At 37.7% G+C, this 22,517-nt stretch overlaps 1 protein-coding gene across 1 annotated transcript; it reads left to right on the plus strand.

Moving 5' to 3' along the window:
• Positions 1 to 1,622: 1,622 nt before the first annotated feature.
• On the plus strand, positions 1,623 to 3,276 carry LOC136221691 (probable BOI-related E3 ubiquitin-protein ligase 2). Its single transcript, XM_066009116.1, has 3 exons — positions 1,623 to 1,865; positions 1,954 to 2,419; positions 2,531 to 3,276. Exons 1-3 carry the CDS (start codon positions 1,810 to 1,812, stop codon positions 3,131 to 3,133), a joined length of 1,125 nt encoding a protein of 374 aa, XP_065865188.1. The 5' UTR covers positions 1,623 to 1,809; the 3' UTR covers positions 3,134 to 3,276.
• Positions 3,277 to 22,517: the final 19,241 nt, after the last annotated feature.

Consider the following 22,517-nt stretch of genomic DNA (forward strand, 5'->3'; position numbering starts at 1 on the left):
TAATATTCATGGCGGTTAATTAACCCATTAAATGTGTATTTAATTGCAATACCCAATTTGATTAATATATGATAAACCGACTCAATTTTACTTTTGTAATCCAAATCTAATATAATTTGAGATGTTTCAAAATTAGTCTTTTACCGAAATAATCATATATTCATTACTAGTCACGCACACACGTATAAAATTAATAAAATAATCCTAAATTCAATTACATATATATAAAAATAACCTTGTAACGGACCAATTATGTATTCATCCTTGGTCAAATATTACTTTAAGTAAGTTTATCCATTTAAACAAGTTACTTTAAATAAATTAAATAAATATATAAATTATTTTAATAAATTTGGGAAACTAATTATTAGGTTTATGGAAATTAATTATATGGAAATTAATTATATTAATTTAAATAAATTAATGAGGTTTATTAAATACTCGGTCAATTGGTTTTTTGAACTGAATTCATAGAATTTATAGAGAGACTCTCATTAATTGTTTGGTGAATGGTATTCACCAAATGATTATAGATTTTAATTATTCGACGAGAATAATCTAATGAAATAAAATTTATTAAATGGATCTTAGACTTAGTGAATGAAGAATCATAAATTTAGCCAAATAATCTTATTGTCTTCTAATAATTTAAAGACGTCTAATTAGTTTTTGAATTATTTAATATAATATAATTAACTTCATATGCTACTACGTGGTGATATAAGATGGGACTTTAACCAGTTGTAATACGTATCAATTTAAATAACTTCAAGGACAAGTAGAGTTAGGGACATAGGTCTAGAGGGCCCAGACCCATCGGCTACCGGACCACACCTACCATGCATGTTTTGGGCCCCAGTTGTTGAAACTACATCTATTATATCTAGTTTTGACCTCCTATTTCCGACAAACTAATATTCGTGGCGGTTAATGAACCCTTTAACTTTGTATTTAATTGCAAGATCCAATTTGATTAATATATGATAAACCGACTCAATTTTACTTTTGTAATCCAAATGTAACATAATTTTGAGACGTTTCGAAATTAACCTCTTAACGAAACAATCATGTCTTCGTTACTAGTCACATATCATGTATTCAATTACACACGTATAAAATTAATAAAATAATCCTAAATTCGATTACACATATACATATAAAAATAACCTCGTAACAGACCAATCATATTTTCGTCCTTGGTCAAATATTACTTTAGGTAAGTTTATCCATCTAAACAAGTTACTTTAAATAAACAAGTTACTTTAAATAAATTAAATAAATAAATAAATTATTTTAAATAAATTTTAAAAAACTGATTATGGTTTTCTCTTTTAATGCAAGTGGTTTCTTATAAAAAAAAAAGGAGGGAAAACCAAAAAAAAAATGGTAAGCCATAAAATTAAAATTCCATAAATATATCTTACCCGATAATCAAGAATTCTTTTCTTTATTATTATTATTATTATTATTATTATTATTATTAATAATTTAATTCATTAAATCCTAAAATAGACAAAAGAACCCAAACCAAACAATTGCAAATCTCTCCCTATCATTACTTTTTCTCTCTCCTCTTTATCTCCATCTTCCCCACTTTTATTTATACCAGTTCAGAAATATTTCTTCCTTGATTTCTTTCTCTCTCTCTCTCTCTAGCTTTCCCCCCTCTTTCTCTCTCTAGACCAAACCAAACCCTAAATAAACCCCACCTTCCAGCCTTTCCCACCTCTATTGCATGCTCCCTTTCCTACATTTCCATCTCCAGAACAAGGCTTAAAAGAGACTCGGAGCTTCTTTCTTGTTTCTCCCATGGCTGTTGAAGCTCGTCATCTCAATCTCTTCCCCCCTCAACTCCTCAGCAACAGGTATAGATCGGAGGAGAATGAGTTTCTTGAGTTTTCTTTGATTTTGTGTGTTTGTTTCTGATTTTGTGGTTTTGATTTTGTGTTTTAGGGATTTGATGATGAACGCTGTTGAATCGAATGCGAATATGTATAATAGCAGCAATAACAACAACAACAACAACGCGCAAATCGGAATGGCGTATCGAGGAATGATTCCGGCGGAGAACCATACACAGATGCAGACGCAGACGCTGATTCCGATGTACAGTTGTGTGATGGCTGCTGCTGCGGCGGATTCAATTCCTCAGAAAACTCCGATTAAATCAGAGAGTGGATTATCTTATAATCATCATCTTCCTCCTCCGCAGAGAAAACGCTCCAGAGAATCGATGAATCTGAATCCGAATTCGAATCCGAATCCGAATCATCTACTTTCATACCAGACTCAAAATCAAATGAACAAGACTAGTACGGCTACGGCCACGGCTACATCTCCGTTCTCGTTTCTCGGCCATGATATATCTCTGCAGATCCACCAGCAACAATTGGACATCGACGCTCTCGTTTCTCAACATGTAATTAATTAACTGAATCTGTTCGTTTCTATTGATTTCTGTTAGTTTCTTCATCTCAATTTCTCGGAATTTTGGGTGATGAGTGACTGATTTTGTTAATTGATGTTACAGATGGAGAAAGTGAGGATTGAATTAGAAGATCGGAGGAAGAGGCAAGCGAGGAGAATAATCGAGACGATCGAAGAAGGAATGATAAAGAGATTAAGAGCAAAAGAGGAAGAAATGGACAAGATAGGGAAATTGAATTGGGCGTTAGAAGAGAAAGTGAAATCACTATGCATAGAGAATCAGATATGGCGAGATTTAGCGCAGACAAACGAAGCCACAGCCAATGCTCTACGCAGCAATCTTGAACAAGTTCTTGCAGCGCAGGTTAAGGAAGAGCGCACTCACGGCGCAGGATTAGATCATGAATCAGTCATGGACGATGCACAATCATGCTGCGGAAGCAGCGGCGGCGGCGGAGGTAATAATAATAATAATGGATATGACGATGAGGGGAACACCACCTCCGAGAGGCTCACGTTAGCAGGTGTGGTGAAGGATAAGGACAGGAGAAACAGGATGTGCAGAAACTGTGGGAATCAGGAATCATGTGTGTTGCTATTGCCTTGCAGGCATCTGTGCTTGTGTACTACCTGTGGGTCTAGTTTGAATACTTGCCCTATCTGTAAAGCCACCAAGAATGCCAGCTTCCATGTTAACATGTCATGATTCACCTTGAAAAACATACCCAAACAAAAAAAAAAAAAAGAGGAAAAATCAAAGAACAGAAAAATTGTTCATTGTTATAGTTTATTTTAGTTAAATCAAATTCTTTTATTGCATTAAGGAATTGAGTTTTAATTCATTTCTTATCTTCTTTTGCCATTAATTGTTTGTTTATACAATGTCTACACATTAGTGGGGTTTTGCTTAATTGGTAGGATTATGGTACACTTTTTGAATAAAATTTTCAATCTTTAAATGCAAAAATTATGATGGTCATACTTTAGGGGTCATTTATTGATGATACTAGTTGTTTATTGTTGAGTAGATGGTAGTCTATTTTTCATTTTTAAAATCTCAACTAAATATTTTATGTCAAAAGTAAAATAGTAAGAAAGTGTTACAAAAAGAATCAACGAAACACGAGACTTTTTACTATACATCGGCACTTTTTACTATACATCGGCAGTGATACATTCAACTTGTTAAATTAGGGATGAGGCGGTAATACATTCTATCCGTTCAATGTTAGTATTAAAAATTAAATATGTACATGATATTCTTTGGTTGGGTAAATTATTTTTGATGTATAGTCCAATTTCTAGATAAATAGTAGATATTAGATTTAATTAAGTGCATGTTTAGTTTGAAAGAAACGATCATATTAGGTTTAATTAAATGCATGTCTAGTTTGAAAGAAACTACCATCCAAGTTAAGTTTATATTATTTAAAACTCCCATTTCATTTTATTTGACAGGTTTCTACGCATGTTAAAAAAAACATATACTCGTAATTAGTATTTAAAGTTCTAATAAATGTCTTTCTTTTAATTATACGAGAATAAAATTGAAAAAAATACATTTAATGTCTGATGAATTTTAAAAAGTAGTTAAACATTACCATATTATCTTCTCGTAATTAATACTTAAACTTCTTGATAAATGTCTTTTTTTTTTATTATATGAGAATAAAATTAAAAAAAACACATTTAATGCTCGTTCAATCTAAAAAGTAATTAAACATTACATATTACAGTCTCAAAACAATAATTATAATGAAACATGTTATTTGTTGAGGTAAAATGGTTAAAAATTCTATGAAAATAATAATAAGACACGTCTATATATCTTGCTTGTGAGATGATATGGTATAGTAGTACAAATTATTATTATCATTCTTGATGGATAAGGGGCGCATTTTAGTAAATTAGGAGGCGCATTTTAGCAAAAAAAGGAATTTTTGTTTTTTTTGAAACGATAAAGGAATTATTGTTAAATCATGTCTTAATATTTACTTATAAGAAAGTAATAGTACAAATTTTTGGGATTTGATACATAAGGAGGCGTATTTTAGCAAATTATGAGGCGCATGTTAACAGAGAATAGAAGAAAATGAGGGAGTGGTGTGGTGGTGGTGGGGATGAGGGTCATAGAACACGCATCTAACCCGACAGATAGACAGTAGCAAGTAGTCGAGAGGTGAAAAACGGGGGAGCGTGAAAGACACGAGTAGGGAGTGAACGCGTGGAGTCAACGACAAAAAGAAAGCGACAGGTGTGAGGCAAAAGCTGACACGTAGGACGCGCGCAAATGTCGCTGTTATTGTGCAGCAGTGGCACTAAACACCCACACACTCTCTCTCGTGCGCACACCCAAACAAACAAACGCACGATTTTTTTTATTTAATTTTATTTTAAAAATAATTTAAGGCGATGCGGTCATTCATGATAATCATGGTTTATAATAAATAGTGAGTAGGGCTGTGTTTGGCGCAAAACGAGGTCTGCCAAAATGTTCTTTTTCTTCTTGTTTGATCTGTTGTTCAGATTTCCAATACTTTTTTCTATTATTTTATTAAATGGAGGGTTTGTTTGTTACTTACTTGGTGAAAAGAAAAGGGGTGGGGGGGGCCGTGAGGGGAGGTGTGGGTAGCAGAAGCGTATCTTGTGCTTAGGCATTATCGATTGGTTTGCGTATTCAAGACGACGACGTTATCATTATCTTTTTTTTTTATTATTATTATTCGGTAGTAAAAATTAGTTTTGCCGAGAAAAAAATATTTTTATGGACTGAGTTTTTATATTAAATTGTCTTGTAGTGTATTAGATGGACATGGATAGTAAGTAAATGCCCTGGATAATGCTCCATTGGAGCGTTATTTCACGTTGATTGTCCGGTTAAAAATAATGTTCATGATAGTACTCTATAAACTAGAGTGAAATCGGATAAAGATTATCTGATTTTAAAATTGTAAAGAAGTCGGATAAAGATTGTCCGACTTCTTTATATTATAGAGATTATGTTATAAAAGCAGCACGGTAAACCGTGCTGCTTTTGGAACTATTTCTAATATGGAAGTCGGGTAATCTTTATCTGACTTCTTTGCAATTTTGAAATCGGATAATTTTTATATGATTTCACCCTAGTTTATGGAGTACTATCACGGATATTGTTTCTAACTGGACAATTAACGTGAAATAATGCTCTAATGGAGTATTATCCAGAACATTTATTCATAGCCTGTTGTGGTACAGTTAATTTGTTGGATAAAATAGATAAAGATTGTACGATTTAAAAATTGTAAATTAATCGAACAAAGATTTTTTCGACTTCCTCACACCATAGAGATTCTCGCCTAAAAGCAGAATTGAGAACGACATTGCTTTTGGAACAACTTTTAATAAAAATTAGATAAAGATCATCCGATTTTAAAATTACAAAAAAAAAAAATCGAATAAAGATTGTCCAACTTCTTCACATTATAGAGATTTCTACCCAGATCATGCTGTTTTTGGAACGAATTCCAACAAAAAAGTCAAACAATCCTTGACCGACTTTCTTGTGTCATGGAACCGATTGAACTAAAAGCTCGAGCTGTTAGTTAATACTCAATCATATATCTTATATTAATCTTTGTTACAACACAAGCTCATCTAACCATGTGTTTTAATTCTATAAATTAATGAGGTTGTCATAACTCGAACCCTCAACCGTTTAATCCTAGAGACTTTGATACCATATCATAAAACCGTTTTAACTAAAGGCTCAATCTAGTAGTTAAGGTTCAATCTTATATCTTATATTAAGCTCTTATATCTTGCAACAAGAAGCTAAACAATCTTTTTCTAACTTTCTTGTTGGATGTCGAACAAATCCGTAACCCAATCATTACTACTCTTGGCTATATGCGATGTGAAGAAGTCGAACAATCTTTATCTAACTTTTTTACAATTTTAAAATCGGATACCGATTTCACCCTAATTGATAGTGCATTATCATTATCCATAATATTATTTCTAATCGGATAATCAGCGTGAAATAATGCTCTAATAGATCATTATCCGGAGCATTTATTCATATCCCGTTATGGTAAAATTAATTTTTTATTAAATAGATAAATTATAAAAATTGATCTTATTTTATGTTTTGTATGGAAAATGAGAAAAGGAAAGGGGTGATGTGATGATGATAATGATAAAGAGGTGTTGTTTGGCGTGTAAAAGTTGGTTGAAGGCGGTGGTGGGAGAAGGTGGAGGTGGAGGAGGTGGTGACGACGACGGAGGAAAAAAAAAGGTGGTTGAAGTTGAATTAAACGAGGTCAGGACCCCGTCCTTTGCACGTTACTTTGCTGCTGCTGCCTCTTTTGTCTTTGTCAATAGTGACTATTTTCATAATTCATAAAGTAACTAACCCACCACTCCTCCTTTTAAAAAAATAAAAATAATTTAATTTAATTTTTTTGATGATAAATAAAATAATTTAATGATAAATCCAATCTGTTTTATTAATAATTTAATTGAGAAACAACATATTTATTTTAAAACGATGATTGGTATGTTATAATGGACATTATAATAGAATATTCTTTTTTTGCATGAAAGATTGGGACGCGATTAAGTGGCTAGGCATCCCAACTAGGTTGGTACCTCTAACACACCAAATCAATCCGAAATATTATTAATAAAAAAAGGAAGATTACAGAGGGAGGAAAAGAAAGATAAAAAAGGTTCAAAACAGAAAAATTAAGGAAAACGAACATTAGCAACATTACAAAGGTCGTCAAAAACAGACGATTGATAAAAATGAGGAGTCGAATGCCACCATGTAATAGCCAAAGCTGTTTTGCTAAAACGGGCAAGTTGATCCGCCGCCTGATTGCCCTCTCGATATATATGAGTGATTCTGCAATTCATATTCGAGACTCTAGATAAACACTGAATCCAGTCTTGTCTAATTTTCCAGGGAGCCATGGAAATCTTTCCGTTTAGCATATCCACCGCATATGCAAAGTCCGATTCAATCCAAAGATTGTGCCACCCCCGTTCCCAGGCAGATTCTACTGCGAAAATAATGGCAGATAGCTCGGCAATATGCGCAAAGGAACTAGAGAGGTTAATAGCATAGCAGCCAATAACAAACCCCACGAGAATTTCTGAAAATCCACCAGCTCCGGCGATACCCGGCACACCGTCCGCCGCGCCGTCGGTATTAACTTTCATCCAGTCTGACGGCGGCGGGCACCAACGAACAATGATAGGATCCGACGGAGGCCTAGCACGGCTCGGCAAATTGGCAATCCATTTTGGTTCCTGAATGAAAAAGTGAAGCCGATTCTGAAGGAATTGGATTGAAGGGAGATTATTTTCAAAAATAGCCATATTTCTGATGTACCAAATGTACCAAACAACAGTTATAGAGGCCAAATTCCACCATTTTCTCATAGAAATATATAAACGAACAACTCTAATCTCCCGGAAAAGACTCCCAAAGGTCAGTATACTACTACGCTGTATACCGAAAACAGAGAAGACAACATTCCATAGACTATTCGACACCGTGCACGTGACGAAAAGATGATCAATTGATTCAATATGACATTTACACAGTTCACATCTCGAAGCAAGTGAAAAACCACATACCTGTAAATTGGTTTGCACCGTAATTTTCCTATGTATCACTAACCAGCAGGTGACAGACCGCCTAGGTGGCACAAAGACATTCCAGAGGAATTTGTTCCACTCAACTGGAGTGTTGTTGCAGAAGGAGCTATAAAACCCTTTGGCAGTATACATACCTGACATAGCTGGCTTCCACACACAAGTATCGGTTCCGTCTTGACTGCTAGAAACCCTCTGAATGTTCAGTTGGACAAGATCAGGTAGTCGATGCAAATTAGTCCAGGATTCATTCACGCGAAAGGAATGAAGCGGGTCATAAAGCTTGCGCTGTATATTTGCTGGGATGCCTAGCTGATTTGCAACTGTCGGTGCAATCCAAGAGTCCATCCAGAAATTCAGATCAGAGTTGTCTCCAAACCACCACGTCACTTCCAAACTAATCTGCTCATAAATTGGTCGAATAGAGGTCCAAACCGATGAATTTGAAATATAACACTTAGGCATACCAGATTGATAAAGGAAACGATTTCGCAGCAAAGAAGGGATATAACCATTTTTTTAATCAAATCTCAGCTAAACTTACCAAGAAGAGAATTGTTGAACAGTCCGATATCCTTGATACCAAGCCCCCCAAATTCATACAATTGACAGCACTTCTTCCATTTAACAGTAAGAAGCTTTTCCTGATCCTTCTCCCCAGTCCAAAGATTGTTTCTGAGCGCTTTAGCAATTTTTGTGATGAGAGAGGAAGGCCATTTGTAAATCATAAGTGAGTGAATGAGAGTACCCATTAATGCAGATTTTATCAGAGTTAGCCTTCCTGCTAAAGAGAGCGACCGCCCCTTCCAGAGACTAAATTTAGCAAGGAAACGATCCATAAGCGGCTGTAAATAACGAGCCCTTGGCGCCCCCTGAAAAATTGGCACCCCAAGATAATTAAACGGCAGACGAGCAACACGAATACCCAGAATATTAATGAGCCGATTCCTGCGCTGATTGCTGATACTGTTCCCAAAATAAATTATCCCAGTTAACCGTCTGACCCGATGTGGCTGCATAAAAGTTAAAAAGATCATTGACACATTTCATATTTTTGAGAGTAGCCCTGCCAAAAATTAACATATCATCTGCATATAAGAGGTGAGAAGGAAAAAGAGTAGTGTTGTGATAAACCATGGGTTGAAATTTGCCTTCAACCACCAACTTGGCCAGCCAACAACTAAAGAAGTCTTCTGCAATACCAAATAGAATTGGAGAAAGCGGATCCCCTTGCCGAACCCCACATGAGCAGCTAAAGTAGCCCTTGCTACCCCCTCTAAAAGCAATTGACATACGAGCAGGCCGAAGAATTTCCAAAATCCAACTTTTAAATTACAAAGAAAAACCAAAAGATTCAAGAACAGCCAGAAGAAAATTCCAGTCAATGGTGTCAAAAGCTTTCCTGATATCAATCTTCAACGCCATATTTCCGCCAAAGCAATTCTTGTTTAACATATTTACCCCTTCCGAGGCCGCAGCAATGCAATAATGAATGCTTCTGCCAGAAATGAATCCGAATTGATTATCCGAAATAATGCGCGTAGCGACAGGCGCCGGCCTATCAACAAGGATCTTTGAAATGATCTTATAGTTAAAATTGCTCATGGCGATAGGTCGAAAATGTTGAATTTCATTAGCTTCAGCAACTTTGGGAAGAAGAGTCATAATACTAGAATTCATACCTGGAAGCATTATAATAGAATATTCGTTACAATAGAGGTTCATTACTATATTTGGTTAGTCATATCTTTGTTTTTTTATCGTAATAGAATCATAAATATATTACTTAATTTTTTTTTACAAATTTATGTAATGAGCATTACGAACAAAAAAAAATATATGAATCCTTATTACATTAACCATTGTATTTTTATTTACTGATAACGAAATACAAAAAAAACATGAAAACATAAAAATCGAAAAAGAGAAAAAATGTGAAAACCTGAAAACGAGAAAAAAGGCGAAAATTGGAAAACGGAAAAAGGCGAAAAAACATGAAAACTACAAAAAAAAGAGAAAAAACACGAAAAATGAGAAAAAAACGGAAAAGAGCAAAAACGAGGAAAACACAGAAAAAAGCGAAGAATGGGAACAAAATGAAAAAATGAAAAAAGTGAGAAAATATGAAAACAAAAAAAACCGAGAAAAAAACGAAAAACATGAAAATTGAATTTAACTAAATAAACATATATATTGTAGTGATAATTGTATTTTATCAATTTTATTAAAATTGGTCAACTATATAATTACACATTTGATTAATTACACATTTGATTATATTAGAATTATATTAGAATGTTGTTTTATTATTTTTTTTTTTTTTTGTTACAAAAAGTTCAGACCCTATTCTCGCGTGAAGATAGACTTAAGGTCACAGTATAGAAATGTTAGAAGAGTGGCTTACTTAGTCATTACTATTGAGCCCACTCACACACATTCTGTTAATGTTTATTAGCTATTGTTAAGTATAAAGATTAGATTAGTTAGTTAAATTAACTATGGTTAGTTGTTAACAATCGGTAGTTAGTTGGTTGTTATAAGATTAGTTAATTGGTTAGTATTATTTAGTTTCCGAAGCATTCTTCGTATCCTTTTCTGAGATACCTACAAGAAAGAACATACAATCAGAGAGGGGTCGGAGTCCGACGAACCCGTTATAATGCCTAAGTAACCAAAAGGTATGAAAGGTTAAAGGAAGTTGAACACTTGCGATGTTGTGATCAGGGACAGAGACAGTGGGCCCGGGTCCCTCCAGCTGCCGGAACCACCATGGCCACGAGTAGTTTCGGTCCCTCTGTCTCCATAATTTGTGGTGATTCTGACTCTCCTGTTTCCAAGAAATTTAGTTCGGGTGCTATATTAGTACCCAAATTTAGCTCAGGTCTCGTTAAGTCATTTCTAAATCCAAAATTTCAATTTTTTTTAGCCTGTTAGGCCCAAATTTCTATTTTTTTTTTGACTGTTAGGCCCTCATTAAATCCAAATTTCTAATTTTTTTGGGCTGTTAGGCTTTTCTTAAATCTAAGTTTCTAATTTTTTCACCTATTAGGCCTTCTCTAAATCCGAATTTTTCTATTAGACACCGATTTAGCAAAAATAAATTTTTTTTACACACCACGTGTAAAATCAGCCCCCCAAATCGAACAATCCTGTATTTGCCACTGGTTGTGATATTAATGTCCTTTTAGGGTTTATTATACTTGTCTATCTATAATGTTCTGAATCCTTCTTTTTCTAGGAATCCTTCTTCGATTATAATAAGTCTTCTTCTAAGAGACGTCTTCTGGACAGTCTCTATCTGTCTGACAAGAGGTTTTCCTTTATGGAAAACGGTTCCTGAAAGTCTGCTGGATCTGAAAAGGCTCGTATTCTTCCACGTGGTTACTAGATATGAAGGCTCTCAATGCTCCGCATGTCAGTGTTCATTTCCACATGGTCTATAGCAAATGAACCTCTCCCCCACCCAAGGCATTTATCTTGTCGTTCAACTTTTGCATGTCATTCAGTTTTTTAGGCGGCTCCATCTTAATTATAGCTTAAATCTTTTGTGGATTGGCTTCAATTCTCCTTTGAAATATCATGAAGACCAAGAATTTTCCTGAATCAACTCTAAATGTTCATTTCTCCGGGTTGAGCTTTAAATTGTAGGACTTCAGAGTTGAGAAAACTAATTGAAGATCCTTATAATGTTTTGTGCAACTCTTTATAATCATATCGTCGATGTATACCTCTACTTTATCTCTGATCAAATCTTTGAATATTTCATTCATTAGTTGTTGATATATTTGTTGGTCCCGTGTAACGTAATAGGATTAGTTCCAAAGGGGGGGTTAGGAACTAATATAACTTTTTCGCTTAATAATGCTGACTTAATTAAATGTTTGATAATTTAACTCAGCTTTTTGGTCAGCAAGGCTGAGTGAAGTGTGAGACAGCTTTAATCAGACACTGACTAGAGCTGTTTCAATTGTGAGTTGGGAAATAACACTTTAGGTCAGCTTCCAACTCAGCACTCTGATTACTCAGTGTCGGCTTATACAAATTATTTACTGAACAATTTAAGCAAGCAACACATACATATATATATCAAGAGAAAGGGTTAGAGATTACTCAGCAGTCTTATCCTGGTTCGGCCTCACCGCCTACGTCCAGTCCCCAGAATCCCTCCGGACTTTTTCAATCCACTACTGAGCTCTTTAAAGGTAGAGCACAAACCGTTTACAATATCAATTGAGTATGCAAGAGTACCGTCCTCTATTCGTCTACTCAATCCTATCTTCCACTGAACACTATAACCGAGTGCTCAGATTTTCTCTACCACTGAGTACTATAACTGAGTACTCAGCTTCACTCTTCTAACCTTTACAATTGATACAAGATTGTTCTTACTAAACGAAGAACACTTTAGATGAATACAAATTCACTCTAGACTTTTACACAATGATTGGAATTTGGTGTAAGAACTTGCTTTTTCTATTCAGACAGCTTCTCTTTTGGATTTTTGACTTAGTGAAGATTTTGCTTGTCTGTTTTTCTTGTATGTGTTCGGCAATGATCTAAGTGATGAACTTGTCCATTTATACTAAATTCTGAAGCTTCAATGATTTGAAAATCCGACATAGCCATTGAGAAGAACGGTCTTCTTCGTCATCATGTGGTCAGCTTCCAGAACTGCAGGCCAATCCTGTCTTCTGATTTGCGCAGGAGGCAGGCTTGCCAGTTTCATCTTCTTACGCCAGGTTCGTCTTCTAGCGTTAGGTTTGTCTTCTAGCCAAAATCCAGACGGTCCATGTGTCTCGAAAAGATCCTTGATCATATTTCCGAGGCTTCTGATTTGTTGCAGGGATTTGTCGGACCTTGTGTTCTAGTAAACAGATCATTGGTGCTGACTTGATCTTTACTCAGCTTGACTTAGCGGCGACTTGGAAAGTTGCTCAGCTTGACTCCGCAGCTTCGCCTTCAAGCTTTTCTGAAGAAGACATTTCTTTTGCAACGTTGAGTTATATTCCACTCAGCTTCTGCTGTGTGATCTTCTTATGCTGACTTTGTTCTGTCTTTCTTTTTATGAACATTTAGTTCATGTTCTAGTCAGTTTACTTACTCAACATTGAATAAACATATTAGCACAATTAAACCAAAGCACTTAAATTTAATTGTTTTAATCATGGGATTAACTTAAATAATTTTTTCAAATCAAAATCACGTAGAAAGGTGTTTCAACAAACTCCCCCATTTTGATGTTGGCAAAAGTATTTAATCAAGGAACTGAGTGTTGAGCATCCCTCATGATTTTTGACCTTTTTATTCTTCTGAGATTACTCCCCCGTAAGGGTTGCATCTGTTGACTTAGTTCAACTCTAAACCTTCTAAGATCTAATGGAGTGAAACTAAGACTTGAGTCACTGACTTAGTTCATTTCTAAACCTTCTAAGATTTAATCGAAAAGAGCCTAATGTCAGCTTCCGAAGAAGGTCAATACTTGGAACATTTAGACATTTACTCAGTTTTTGATACTTAGTTCAATTCATGTATTAGAGTTGGGTTCTTGTATCAGAGATAGATTCAATTGTCAGAGTTTGGGGCATACTGAGTGTATTTTGTTAATTTGTATGTTCACAAGTTTTAAGTTGTTGTTCAATGAGTAGTTACATGAGACAGATCAGTATATAAACATAGCAAGTAAGCATCGCATATATAAAGACAGTTTGGATGCTTATATATAGAAATACTCAGCTCAACAAGAATATGCCATATAAGTTACAAGCAAAGGCTATAGACTATTGCTTGTTCTATGTCTTAATATTGGCTTGAACTTGATTTGACTTGGGTTTGGTTTGGGCTGTTCGTTGTTGCTGAGTGTGGGTGCTCGGGACGGCAGAAGTTGAGCCAGGAGGCTTCTGCTGAGTTCCGGCAGCTGGCAGTTTAGCTTTACCTTTCTCTTCCGGTTTCTGCTGAGTTCCGGCAGCTTGCTTAGCTTGGCTAGCTTGGCTTTTCTCCCCTGTTTTTCCAGCATCAATTGATTGAAGGGGAGGTACAAGGAACTTTTCTTGTAGAATAGCACGAATCAGGATGGATGAATAGTGTTTCATGTGACCCGTACTTTCTCGAAGACCCTTAAAAACTTGCATGCCATCGGCCATACTTGAAGCGGGGATCTTGATATTGGCACTGAGCATGCTGAGTAGGTACTCAAGAGACTTTCCAATCCAAGTAATGGAGTCCGTCATTCGTGCATAAGATTGATAATACATCTTAAGCATTACAGAATCATACGAATGACGCTAAGTGTTAATGTGTCGGACATGTGCAAGGGTTGACCTGGTGCAGTGTAAGATGTCATTGGTTTTGACCTGGTCAGTATCCATCTCTTCTTTGCTTAAATTGAGTAGGCGAATGGCTTCACCAATCTGTTCAATGGAGCACTGAGAAGAGGAGAAGATGAGTTCACGAGCCCCGGTTAGCTCGGCAGTCAGCTGTTTAAAGTGCTGAGTGACCTCAGCAGAAGTGGCGGATGATGAGTTTGCAGCAGTTAGGGCATTGATCTTCCCTTCAACGGAGTTCATATGATTAACCATCATCAGCTGAAGTTCGGCCAACTTGACCATAAATTCCTGCTTGGGCTGCTGAGAGACGAGAGAGGTCATTACACTCATCAGCTCCTTTAGACCCTTAAGTTCGGTCAAAAGTTGCGTGACGGAGGAGAATTGAGTTGGCTCAGCAGGAATAGACCCAACAGCATCAGCTTGAGACTGATCTATGGCTTGAAGAAGCATATGTGCTGAGTTTATGATTCGACGACCTGACTCATAGGCATTGAGAAAAGTGTAAGAATCATCTTCAGTTTGAGTTTGCATAGTCTCAGGGGTCGTTTCTTTGTTAGCACCAGATGGAGGAGGGGTTTGGTGCTGCCCGGAAGTAAAAGTGCCAGCTTGATCAGTGGCTGCACTTTGTTTATTTAGACCAGCAGCAGGAGCTGACTGATCTAGAAGCTGCTCAGTAGAGGATGGAAGTATTTGCTCAGCAGTGTTATTTACCTGCTCAGTGTCAGTCTGAGGTTGAGTCGGAATTGGAGGTTGAGGCAACTTAGCACTGTCTTTAGCAGGTGGAGTTTCTTTTGCTAACTCTTGATGTTGAGCAGCATGAACTTCGAGCACTTGCTCAGTTGAAGGTTGAGCGGAAGTGTCGGCAGAAATGGGACCCTTAGTGGTTTGTTCCTCAGCTTGAGAAACAGAGGCTTGTTTTTCTTTTACTTGGTCTGGGGTGGGCTCAGTGATGGTGGTGAAGAATTGAAACTGGAGCCCAGCAGATCTATCACGATGGGCTTTAGAGCCTTTCTCTTAAATCGCTTGTCTGCACTGCCCTTTGAAGTTTTGGTTGGAGGAGAAGGGTCAGCAACAGGAGGGTCAAGTCACTCAGAGGAGAAGTTGAGTCCTAAGTCAGCATAAAAGTTCTCCTCAACCTTGTCCTTCACTGGAGACTTAGCTCCTTGCTCATTAGCTTGCTTAGTAGCAGCTGTGTTGCCCGGCTCAGCAGACCCCATTTTATCAGTTTGAGGCTGTTCCTCAGTATAGTCTTGTTCTTCCTCCTGATCACATGGAGACTTTTCCAAATCGATCTCTTGAGCTCGTAGGAAATGAGAGTCTTTAGGAATGACGAAGTCAATGGGGTTGGCTTCCAATGGTGTCATCCTAGAGGTCTTTTTCCTCTTTAGGGGTTGCTGAAGAGTCTCCTCACTCTCTTCTTCAGGGTGAGCTCGTTCTTTCCTTTTCTCTGCTGACTCTGCCTTCTCTTGAGCAGTTTTCTTTCCACCAACCACTACCCTGATTTTCTTGGCAGTCTTGGTAATCTCTTTGGCCAGTGGGGTTGAGGATTTGTCAGCTTTTCTTTTTCTTTCCTACCTAGTTCGCTCAGCAGGTTCTGTGTCAATCACAACTTTCTTTCCTTTCTTTGACAACTCAGCAGTTGTCTCTTCATCATCATCCTCAGTAGTTTCTTCTTCAACTACTACCCCTTTTCCTTTCTTAGGATTGATAGGTTGACTATGGGCCAAACCGAGTAGGATGCCCGTAGTGATCTCAGTACCTATCACACTGATTTCTTCCTTCAGGCTGACCTGGTGATCCTATAGAATTTTAGTGATGAGAGAACCCATCCTTAGGATCCCAGTGCTACGTTGGAAATCCCCAATTAGAAAGATGGGCATGTTGAGCGGTTTGTAGTTCAACATGTGCCAGATGAAGCACTGTTCAAAATTTGAGGCTGAGGAGGAGGCATTGACCTTGGGAAACAGGTAGTTGGTCAGAAGGTAGTGTGCATGCCTTTGAGGCTGACCCATGTTGGTACAGTAGATTTCACCGATGTGATTCTTTGGTTTATAGAACGAAGTTACGTACTTAACCTTCTTATAATCATTTGTGCTGCGCAGTTCAACACCTTCTGCTTTAAGCTTTAGCAGGGTAGCCAGATAGGAGGGAGTGATGGTGATGTCCTTGTTCTTGACCTTGGTGATCAGGTGGTCATCGTCATCTTCAGCGACCTGGAGATTCGCATAGAATTCCTTTACAAGCTGAGGATACGTGGTTCCAGGGAGAGAGAACAGGTCAGTCCACCCATTCTTTGATATCCAGTCGCAGAATGGTTTTTCAGCTTCGACGAAGCTCTTTGAGAACCAACGAGAGTGGTAGACTTTCAGGCCTTTTATACTATTGAAGACTTTGAAGACCTTCTTTTCCTTAGGCTGTTTCTTCTTCTTCTTCTTCTTCTTCTTCTTCTTCTTCTTCGAAGGAGTCGCTTGGTCAGTGCGAGGATTTTCACCGAGGATGCTGACCTCGGGCATTGGTTGGTCATGCTGACCATGTTTCTGAGACTCTGAGGAAGTCTCGTTATATTCCTGCTCAGCAGGAGATGGAGGATTAATGTCGGAGCGATTATCGTCGTATTGCTCACCGGACATATTCTGGGAATCGTTTGACATGGTGTTCTTGAGGATTGAGAGAGTTAAAAGATTAGGGAATTTAGAGAGAGAGAGAGAGATCGAATGCGAAATGATTCAAGCATAAAGAGGAGTTAGTGGGAATTCGTCCACTATTTATAGTCGGAGCGCGTCGATCTGATAGGTCAGAATGGTGGTTTGGTTTTGAATCGTTTAACGGCTTTAAATTCTGACATTTATGACACGTTCGGAGCATGGGTTTCTAATCATTACACTTACGTCATCCTAGGTGGCTACTTAAATACGCGTGCAAGCATTAACTACGCAAGTTGTTCTACTCATCATCTAGAATACTAAACGTTTGGAGTTCTGAGTGCTCAGTTTAGCGTAGAAGGGATTCATATCATGTGAAGTAACTCAGCATTTAGTAATCACTCAATATATATAGCAACTCAGCATACAGTGATTGTATATCATTCAGTTTTACTCAACATATGATAGTTACTCAACATGTAATGATCACTCGACATATTATAATCACTCAATATTCATTTAGCTTAGAATTTTATTGAAGAGGGTTAGACATACTGATAGCTTCCCTTAGTATGCTAAACTGCTCACGAGCCAATGGCTTCGTAAAGATATCTGCAAGCTGTTCACCTATTGGAACATAGGTCAGCTTGATCTCACCCTTGAGTACATGATCTCTGATGAAGTGATGCCTTATGCTAACATGCTTCATCCTGCTATGTTGGATTGGATTTTTTATAAGTCAATGGCACTTTTGTTGTCACATTTGACTTCAATCGTTTTGGTTTCAACTCTATAATCATCCAGTTGTTGCTTGATCCATAGGACTTGTGCAACACAGCTTCCAGCAGCAATGTACTCAGCTTCAGTTGTTGACAGGGCAACTGACGACTGCTTCTTATTGAACCAAGACACCAGACAACTTCCAAGGAATTGACATCCTCTTGAAGTGCTTTTTCGCTCAAGCTTGTCTCGTCCATAGTCAGCGTCAGTGTATCCAACGAGTGTGAAATCATTTGTGTTTGGATACCATAAACCTGCATTCACCGAGCTTTGCAAATATCTAAGGATTCTTTTTACAACTATGTAATGAGATTCCTTAGGGTCAGCTTGATATCTTACGCAGTAACATACTGAGTACTGAATATCTGGCCTACTTGCTGTTAGATAGAGTAGAGAGCCTATCATACCTCGATATAATTTGATGTCTACTGACTTACCTTTCTCATCAGCACAAAGCACAGTGTCAGTACCCATGGGGGTTGATATTGGTTTACACCCTTCCATATCGAATTTCTTCAATATCTCCTTAGCATACTTAGTCTGGCAAATGAAGATGCCATTTTTACCTTGTTTGATTTGAAGTCCAAGGAAGAAGTTGAGTTCTCCCATCATTGACATCTCAAACTCAGTTTGCATCTGTTTGCTAAATTCCTTGCACATAGATTCATTAGTAGCACCAAAGATAATATCATCTATGTATATTTGTGCCAACAGGGTATCTTTACCCTTTTTCTTAATGAATAAGGTTGTGTCAGCTTTTCCTCTGAAATAGTTCCTGGTCAGTAGGAAGCTAGTGAGTCTTTTATACCAAGCACGTTGTGCTTGCTTCAGGCCGTACAGAGCCTTTTTGAGTTTATAAACATGGTTTGGAAACTTTGGATCCTCAAACCCTGGAGGCTGACTAACATAAACCTCTTCATTTATAACTCCATTAAGAAAAGCACTCTTAACATCCATTTGGAACAGTTTAAAGTTCATAAAGCTAGCATATGCACACAGTATTCTTATTGCCTCTAATCTAGATACGGGTGCAAAGGTCTCACCATAGTCAATACCTTCATGTTGACTGTAACCTTGAGCTACAAGTCTGGCTTTGTTCCTGACTATGTTTCCCTATTCATCTAGCTTGTTCCGGAATACCCATTTTGTTCCAATGGTCTTTTGATTCTTCGGTTTAGGCACTAAATCCCATACTTCGTTTCTCTGAAATTGATCAAGTTCCTCTTGCATAGCATTGATCCAGAATTCATCGTGCTCAGCTTCTGAGAAGTTTTTCGGTTCATGAACTGAGACGAACGCAACATTATTGAGATATTTTCTTAGTTGATTTCTGGTCATCAGGGTGTTCTCAGCAGCATCAAGAATGGACTTCTCTGAGTGTCCTCTTGGGATCTTGATCTCTTTTGGCAGTGTTGAGTTTTCAGGCGTCGGTGTTTCAACAATCTCTGCAGGATTATATTGGTCAGCAACGATAATTTCAGGTTCATTTTTACCTTTGGTCAGCCCTTGAGGAGGTGACACAGTGGCTCCATTTTGGTCAGTGGAAGCTGAGCATGGGTCATCTTCGGTAGGCTGACTTATCTTCCCTGCAGGGCCAGTTTCATCGAACTCAATATGTACAGACTCTTCTACGATCTGAGTTCATTTATTAAACACCCTATATGTTTTGCTGTTTGTTGAGTACCCCAAGAAGATAGCTTCATCAGCTTTAGAATCAAATTTAGCAAGGTTGTCTTTAGTATTTAAAATAAAACATTTACAACCAAAGGCACGAAAATATCCAATGTTGGGTTTTCGTCCTTTCCAAAGTTCGTAGGGGGTTTTCTTAAGTATAGGTCTAACTAAAGCCCTATTAAGTATATAGCAAGCTGTGTTGACAGCTTCACCCTAGAAATACTTTGGCAGCCTATTCTCACTCAGCATTGTCCTAGCTATTTCGACTAAGGTTCTGTTCTTCCTCTCAACTACCCCATTTTGTTGAGGAGTTCTAGGAGCAGAAAAATTATGGTCAATGCTGCTGACTTCACAGAATTCATCAAATTGTTGATTTTTGAATTCTCCGCCATTATCACTTCAGATGTGAGCTAATTTTAGGTCTTTGTCATTTTCAAGTTTTCTAATCAGTGTTGAGAACATCTCAAAAGCTACATCCTTTCTACTCAGCAAGATGACCCAAGTATACCGAGAGAAATCATCTATAATGACCAAGGAAAATCTCTTACCACCCAAGCTCAGCGGCTGGACTGATCCGAAAAGATCCAAGTGTAGTAATTCTAATGGACGCTTGGTTGAGACTACATTTTTACTTTGAAAAGACTTTTTGGTTTGTTTACCTTGCTGACAAGCATTGCATAATTGATCCTTCTCAAATCTAAGTTTGGACAAACCCTCAACTAATTGCTTTCTTGCTAATTTGGCAAGGAGGTCCATGCTTACATGACCAAGTCTTCTATGCCATAGCCAGGAATTATCTTCCTTTGACACTAAGCATATATTTTTTGAAAACTTCTTTTCTAAACTCAGCATGAAAACGTTGTCAACACGAGGGGCAGTTAAAATCAAATCATTTGTTTTACCCTCGAGTATCCGACACTCAGTGGCATCAAATACAACCTTTCTACCGCTGTCACACAGCTGAGCTACGCTCAATAAGTTATATTTAAGACCCCTAACTAGGGAGACTGACTCAATAGTAGGATTTCCTCTAATAGTACCTGATCCCACTATCTTACCCTTTTTGTTGTCTCCGAAACTTACATTTCCTCCTCGTTTATGCACAAGTGTGATGAACTGAGTTTCATCACCAGTCATATGCCTCGAGCATGCGCTGTTAATATACCATAGCTTTGACTTCTCCGCGCACCTTAGGCTCACCTGCAATTGAACTAGTTATCTTTAGGTACCCAATTCTTTTTGGGTCCTTGTTTGTTAGAGCTAACAGGTGATGCATCATATTTAAGTTTGTGACGACATATATTTATAGTGTGGCCATCTTTCCCACAATAGTCACAAAAGACTACCCGTTGAGGGTATTTCCATTTTTGGTCAGCACGATGGTGCTGAGCATACCAACACACTTTTATAGTGTGTCCTCTCTTTCCACAATAGTCACACTGACTGTTCTGCTGAGTGTACCGTCTTTGCTGACTAGTACCTGAATACTCAGCATTTGGATAGAACCTTTTCTTAGCCAATGAACTCAACTGGTTATGTATGGAGGTGATGTCCTTTCTCAGTTTCTTAGAATCTGATTAGACTTCCGAGACAAACCGATGCATGATTATTAGATTTTCATCTTGCCTGGTATTGTCCTGGAGAAGATGTCGGAGGTCACTAAGTTTGACCTCTTCAACCTCATCACACCGCCTGCTGAGTGCTCTTATTTTCTTGTTACACTTTTTGATCAGTGTATAGAGATCACTCAGGGCATTAACCATTTCATTTCTGAGCAAGGGTATAGATGTTACCTTATTAGAGTGTTCCTTATGGTCAGACCCATCAGAGAGGTCAGCTTGCTTAGAGGGACATTTGTCAGCAGATTCGTCAGCCATGAAACAGATGTTTGCTGACTCGGTGGCATCAGCTTCTGACGAGGTTGACTCATCGCTATCACTCCATGTGGCCACCATTGCCTTTCTGCTTCCTTTCTTGTCCTTCTTTAAGGTAGGACATCTTCATTTGATGTGCCCAGCTTGATGACATTCGAAGCAGGTGACGGGCTTTGAGCTGTCCTTCTTGTATCTGCTGTCGCTAGACTCAGCTTTGTGTTTATCACTTCTTTTGAATGGCCTTTTGCTGTATTTGTCGTTTCTCTTAAATAGCTTCTTCATCTTCCTTGTGAACATGGCCATCTCCTCATCATCTGATGAGTCAGCTTCTGTTGAGTCAACTTTCATAACAAGAGATTTTTGCTTATTGTCCTCAGTTTTTTCTTTGGCCTCAAAATTCTTCATGGAGATCTCGTGGGTCAGCAGAGATCTAATGAGCTCATCGTGCTTGTACGTGGTCAGGTCCTGAGCCTCTTCTATGGCAGTCTTCTTTGCTTTCCAGCTCTTGGGAAGACTTCTTAGAATTTTCTTCACTTGTTCTTCTTCAGTGAAGTTCTTGCCGAGGCTTTTAAGCTCATTTATGATGTTGGTGAATATTGAGTTCATCTCAGAGATATCTTCATTTTCTTTCATCTCAAACGGCTCGTATAGTCTCATTTGTTGATTCACCTTGGACTCATTGACCTTGCTGGTTCCTTCACAGGCCACCTCCAGCTTCTTCCAGATTTCCTGTGCTGACTCACAACCTGAAATTTTGTTGTACTCTGCAGCATCTAACGCATAGTGAAGCATATTGATAGCCAAAGCATTATTTTGTAATTTTTTTAGGTCATCATCTGACCATTTATCCTCACTTTTTACGGACTTTACACCATCAATAGTTTCATAGGGAATAAACGGGCCTTGGACTATAGCTAGCCATGCACTCATGTTTGTTGCCTGGATAAAATTTTTCATTCTGTTCTTCCAAAATGTATAATTAGATCAAAAGAACAGAGGAGGCCGACTAATAGATAATCCCTCAGGGAGTATCTGTGTTGTTTGATTTCCTGGAAGAAAACGAGTGTTGTTCTCATCCATTACAGGGATCAGCTTAAGATAGTTTTATCTTGAATAGTGAGCTACTGAGCTCTGATACCACTTGTTGGTCCCGTGTAACG

The sequence above is a fragment of the Euphorbia lathyris genome, chromosome 1, assembly GCF_963576675.1.
Source record: "Euphorbia lathyris chromosome 1, ddEupLath1.1, whole genome shotgun sequence".
Lineage (NCBI taxonomy): Eukaryota > Viridiplantae > Streptophyta > Magnoliopsida > Malpighiales > Euphorbiaceae > Euphorbia > Euphorbia lathyris.